At 44.8% G+C, this 5,030-nt stretch overlaps 1 protein-coding gene across 4 annotated transcripts in view; it reads left to right on the top strand.

Moving 5' to 3' along the window:
* Nucleotides 1-5,030, top strand: part of ubr2 (ubiquitin protein ligase E3 component n-recognin 2) — a 20,576-nt gene that overhangs the window by 1,180 nt on the left and 14,366 nt on the right. For all 4 annotated transcript variants that reach the window (XM_022748159.1, XM_022748160.1, XM_022748158.1 and 1 more), the window contains exons 2-6: nt 1,549-1,835; nt 2,181-2,259; nt 4,013-4,126; nt 4,216-4,346; nt 4,674-4,812. In XM_022748159.1, coding sequence (XP_022603880.1) covers nt 1,549-1,835; nt 2,181-2,259; nt 4,013-4,126; nt 4,216-4,346; nt 4,674-4,812 — 750 coding nt within the window. The remainder of the gene's footprint in view (nt 1-1,548; nt 1,836-2,180; nt 2,260-4,012; nt 4,127-4,215; nt 4,347-4,673; nt 4,813-5,030) is intronic.

Genomic DNA, 5,030 nt, shown 5'->3' on the forward strand with positions numbered 1-5,030 from the left:
TTTCTTCAGTCTTAGTCAGCTGATGACACCTGTGGGTTGTAGTTCAGTTAAGAAAGTAACTGACATGTTGATTGATAATAAATCGATAATAACAAATTGTGGCATCCCTGGATTAGTATATGGAGCAGATGTTGTCAGGTGAGGAGCTCTACAGGTTGTTTACAGCTCCACACCTGTCAACAGGTGTCTGAATATTTCAGACTTTTTAATTTGGTAAACAGCTGATTTAATTTATGAATAACATGTTGGCACCATGTATTTGATAAAGGATGAGCAGAACATTTGCAGTGGTATTGTAGAGGTGTGGTTTCTCCTGGGGTCACTGAGTCGGCTGTAACACTGATCAGCTGTTCACCTCTGCTGCTAGCTGCTGTTAGCGGTTAGCTGCTTTATAGAATGATATTATGATAAAATAATAATATTTTTTATTGAATAATAATAAATGGAGCAGACAGATTACATGTTTCTCATATATGCTGTCAGATTTATTGATTATCAATCATCTTATTGATTAATCAACTAATCGTTGCATTTCTGTCATTGTTATTCATGGAGTCATCGACCTGATGCACTGTCAAGACTGGATTCAGCAGAACTGGGTCACTTGAAAGCAAATGTATCCAGATGTCTTGGTTATTATATTCACATTTGTCATGTTTGTTGTGTGTTGTGTTCGTTCTTCTGAGCACGCTGACTAAAGGCCTGGAGAGAATTGATTATTGATTAAAAGTTATAGGCTCTGAAACAAAACGCTCAGGTTTTACAGGTTTAGTGGGACACTAGTCTGATCTACAGCAAACACATGAATAATGAACATGCTAACATAAATGCTAAATACACCTTCGACCATTTTTATGTAACTCATTAGGTTAATGTTAGCTCAGTGTTAGCTTGATGTTAGCTTGGTCTTAGCTCAGTGTTAGCTGGATGTTAGCTTGGTCTTAGCTCAGTATTAGCTCAGTGTTAGCCTGGTTTTAGCTCAGTGTTGGCCTGGTTTTAGCTCAGTGTTGGCCTGGTTTTAGCTCAGTGTTAGCCTGGTGTTAGCTCAGTGTTGGCCTGGTGTTAGCTCAGTGTTGGCCTGGTTTTAGCTCAGTGTTGGCCTGGTTTTAGCTCAGTGTTAGCCTGGTGTTAGCTCAGTGTTAGCTCAGTGTTAGCTGGATGTTAGCTTGGTCTTAGCTCAGTATTAGCTCAGTGTTAGCCTGGTTTTAGCTCAGTGTTGGCCTGGTTTTAGCTCAGTGTTGGCCTGGTTTTAGCTCAGTGTTGGCCTTGTGTTTGCTCAGTGTTAGTATCTGGGTTAGTGTGTCAGTGAGTCCAGCAGGTTAAACTGTTACAGAGCTGATTATGTGAACCTGCTGCTGCACCTCGACACAGGATTACTACAGTACTACTACAGGAATACTAAAGCACATTACAGTAGAGCTATAGTAAAGTACAACAGTTTTCTAGACATTTTCACATTAATCATGTAAGGTGTTTTTGAGTGTCTGTTTATAAATGAATTAGAGCTGCAGTGATCGTGATCATCCTTCCTCCCCTCCTCCTCCTCAGCGGTGGCTGGCAGCGGCTGAACTGCAGCAGGAGGTGTACAGTCACCTGGCCACGTATGTACCCAGAATTCTTTGCCTGGGTCCGAGCGGCGGCGGCAGCAGCAGGGAGGAGCAGAGGGAGGAGCAGAGGGAGGAGCTGGCCTGTCAGCTGCTCCTCCTGGCTCCTCTGGAGTGGCTCCTGCTCGGGGAGGAGCCAGCGGCCGGCCTGGCTCAGCTACAGGAGAACAACCAGCCGTCACCGCTGTGTGGGCATGTGTTCAAGGTGGGGGAGCCCACCTACTCCTGCAGGTAATACAGACACACCTGCACAGGTCACACACATCAGTTCACCATCTTCTAATGGCGACTTCCAGCAGGATAACGCTCCATGTCTCAAACTGGTTTCGTGAATGTGACAATGAGTTCAGTGAACTCCAGTGCCCCCCCCCACCCCCACCCAGTTCTGCAGGCAACCAGTTCACAACCAGCTGAATCAGCAGCTGTCTGAAACAGTTTGAACACAGACTGGACATAATATTCATGAACACACACACACAACACACACACAATTGACACACACACACACATATACACAGACAGAGAAAACACACAGATCTTGGTTTATACTTGAACAGTGTGTGTTTGTGTGTTTAGGGAGTGTGCAGCTGATCCAACATGTGTTCTGTGCATGCAGTGTTTCCTGGGCAGCGTTCACAAAGAGCATCGATACAGGGTGAGTGCACACACACACACACACACACACACACACCATCCAGCTGGTTGATGTGAGAATAGAAATGTGACACACAGCAGCTGTTAAATAGACACACACCTGATGGCAGGTACGTGAAGACCCCCCCCCACACACACATTGCTGGGTGTGTAGTGATCATGTGACCTCACGTGACCTCTGACAGTAACAAGAGGAGCTCCTGTGTGTGTGACGACTCCACATGACCAGGGACAAGGATGCGATCCACTTCACTCCTCTGGTGTATGAGCACAGGACTGAGAGAGAACATGAAGAGTGTTACTCTGAGGTTTGTTGATCAGGAGGACGTGATGATGTGCTGCAGCCCTCAGAGGTCAAAGGTCAACCACAGATCTTATTTATTCGAGTCATTATTCGAATAGCGTTTCACTCGCGCACCTGTGAATTTGTTGTTTTTGGCTACAATAGTTCAACTTATATTATACTTATGTATATATATATATATATATAAATAAATTGCAAGTAATCGAGTAGTCGTTCATAAGGTAATGAGAGTACTCGAATATTGAAATTACTGAAAATGCCCATCCGTACTTCCCAGTGTATTTGTACGTTTCAATCTTGTTTCCTTCATCAGAACATGGAGGAAAATGGAAGTCATGTCATTTATCCACAGGAGTTTGCAGATACTGGTAAGAAGTTTCCTATCAAACGACAACATCAGTAATTGACAAGTTTACATGCTCCTGTGGACAAACAAACACAGCTCCCAAACAACAAATCTCAGAACATAAAACAGCCATTCACACAGGGAACATGGAACATGCTGTAATGAAGCATTATCATGAAGCCAATCCTAACTCTCCCGCCACACTATTGGACTTGAACATGTAACTCCCCCAGCCACAGGGGGCAGTCTACCAAAACTACTCTCTGATAGAGAGAGATGTGCTGGATCTCAACACCTGCTGGACTGAACACAGATTTCAGTTTCAACAGATGGAAACAGAAAATATATCAGAACCTGTGACCTCAGTTAGAACTGTTCACGTTGTATGGAATTTACCATTTCATCTGCTCTTTGTCATATTATCAAGAAAAGATGTATATAGCACCTTAGAAAGCCAATGACCATGTGACCATTTAAGCCAATCACCTGCCAGCTCCTGTAGATAAATGACATGACTTTAATTTTCCTCCGCGCTCTGACAAAGGAAACAAGGCTGAAATGTTAGCATGTTAGCAACATGGCTGGAATAAAGTGGTGAAACTGAGATTAGTCATCTTTGTCCTGAAGGTGTGTGTGTGTGTGTGTGTGTGTGTGTGTGTGTGTGTGTGTGTGTGTGTTACCTTTTTACCTGTGGGTGTTCACCGTTGTTAAAGGTCGACCTGTCAGCTGCACAAAGAGCCGTGAGGCTGTGACTCTGCAGCTGACAGCAGGAACACTGAGAGTCTGCTGTCTGCTGCAGGTGATGCTGCCAGCACACACAAACCTGCGACCCACTGACTGCACAAAACAGTGTGTGTGTTTGTACGACTGACTCTGTCTGAGTGTGTCGTCTTTTTGCTTTGTAGTGCTATCGTTTTGAGGACCAATTTCCATTTTAAACCACTGTAGAGAGGGCATGTCTGCACCAGGTTCAGACCTGGTGCAGACATGCAGGTTCAGGTTAGAATCAGGTTTCGGGGCTGGGAATGTATTATGTCACTGACGGTCATCTCAGATATAGAAAGACAATGTGTGTGTGTGTGTGTGTGTGTGTGTGTGTTGTAGATGACCACGTCTGGAGGTGGAGGTTTCTGTGACTGTGGAGATGCTGAGGCCTGGAAGAAGGGTCCTTACTGCCAGAAACACACACCCACAGACAACAGCAGAGACACTGAGGAGGTGAGACACCTGTCTGTCTCTCCACTTGTCTGTCTGCCAGTTGCTGCCCCTCTGCAGTGATGATCACTCTGCACTGTTTGTCCCTTCAGGACCCCGTAGCCCAGCTCCCAGCTGACATGGTTGCCCGTGGTCACAGCATCTTCTCCATCATTCTGAAATACGCTGTGGACATGCTGACCTGGGAACAGGAGGACCAGCTACCTGCAGGACTGGAGCCACCGTACGCACTCTGTTTCAGATCAAATCTCATTATCAGCAGAGAAACTTTAACAATCAGACAATCAGCAAAAATAATAGATAATAAAAACATTATGAAAGTCATAAAAACATAATTAACATTAAACATAAAAATACTCTTATACAAAAGAATCTGACCTGAGAGCAGCTTTCAGTTCAGTCAGTGTAGAGACAGGTGGATGCATCAGTATCATCTGTCAGCTGATCTGTACTGCATGTACTGATACTTCCTGTGTGTGTGTGTGTGTGTGTGTGTGTGTGTGTGTGTGTGTGTGTGTGTGTGTGTGTGTGCGCGCGCGCGCACGCGCAGGGAGAGAGGAGACACCTACTACTGCATGTTGTTTAATGATGAAGTCCACACGTATGAACAGGTGATCTACACTCTGCAGAAAGCTGTAAACTGCAGCCAGAAGGAGGCCGTCAGCTTCGCCACCACCGTCGACAGAGACGTCAGTACTCATCAGTATTATTATTATTATTGTTGTATACAGCACATTGTTATATGTTTGTCAGTCAGAACAAACCTTTAAATGTTCAGAGAGGAGCAGAAAGTAAACTTGATGAGGAAGTCCATGTTTATCAGCTGAAAGGTCCAGGTGATGTTTACCTGCTGTGTGTGTGTGTGTGTGTGTGTGTGTGTGTGTGTGTGTGTGTGTGTGTGTGTGTG

The sequence above is a fragment of the Seriola dumerili genome, unplaced genomic scaffold (genome assembly GCF_002260705.1).
Source record: "Seriola dumerili isolate Sdu_G_001 unplaced genomic scaffold, Sdu_1.0 BDQW01000120.1, whole genome shotgun sequence".
NCBI classification, from domain to species: Eukaryota; Metazoa; Chordata; class Actinopteri; order Carangiformes; family Carangidae; genus Seriola; species Seriola dumerili.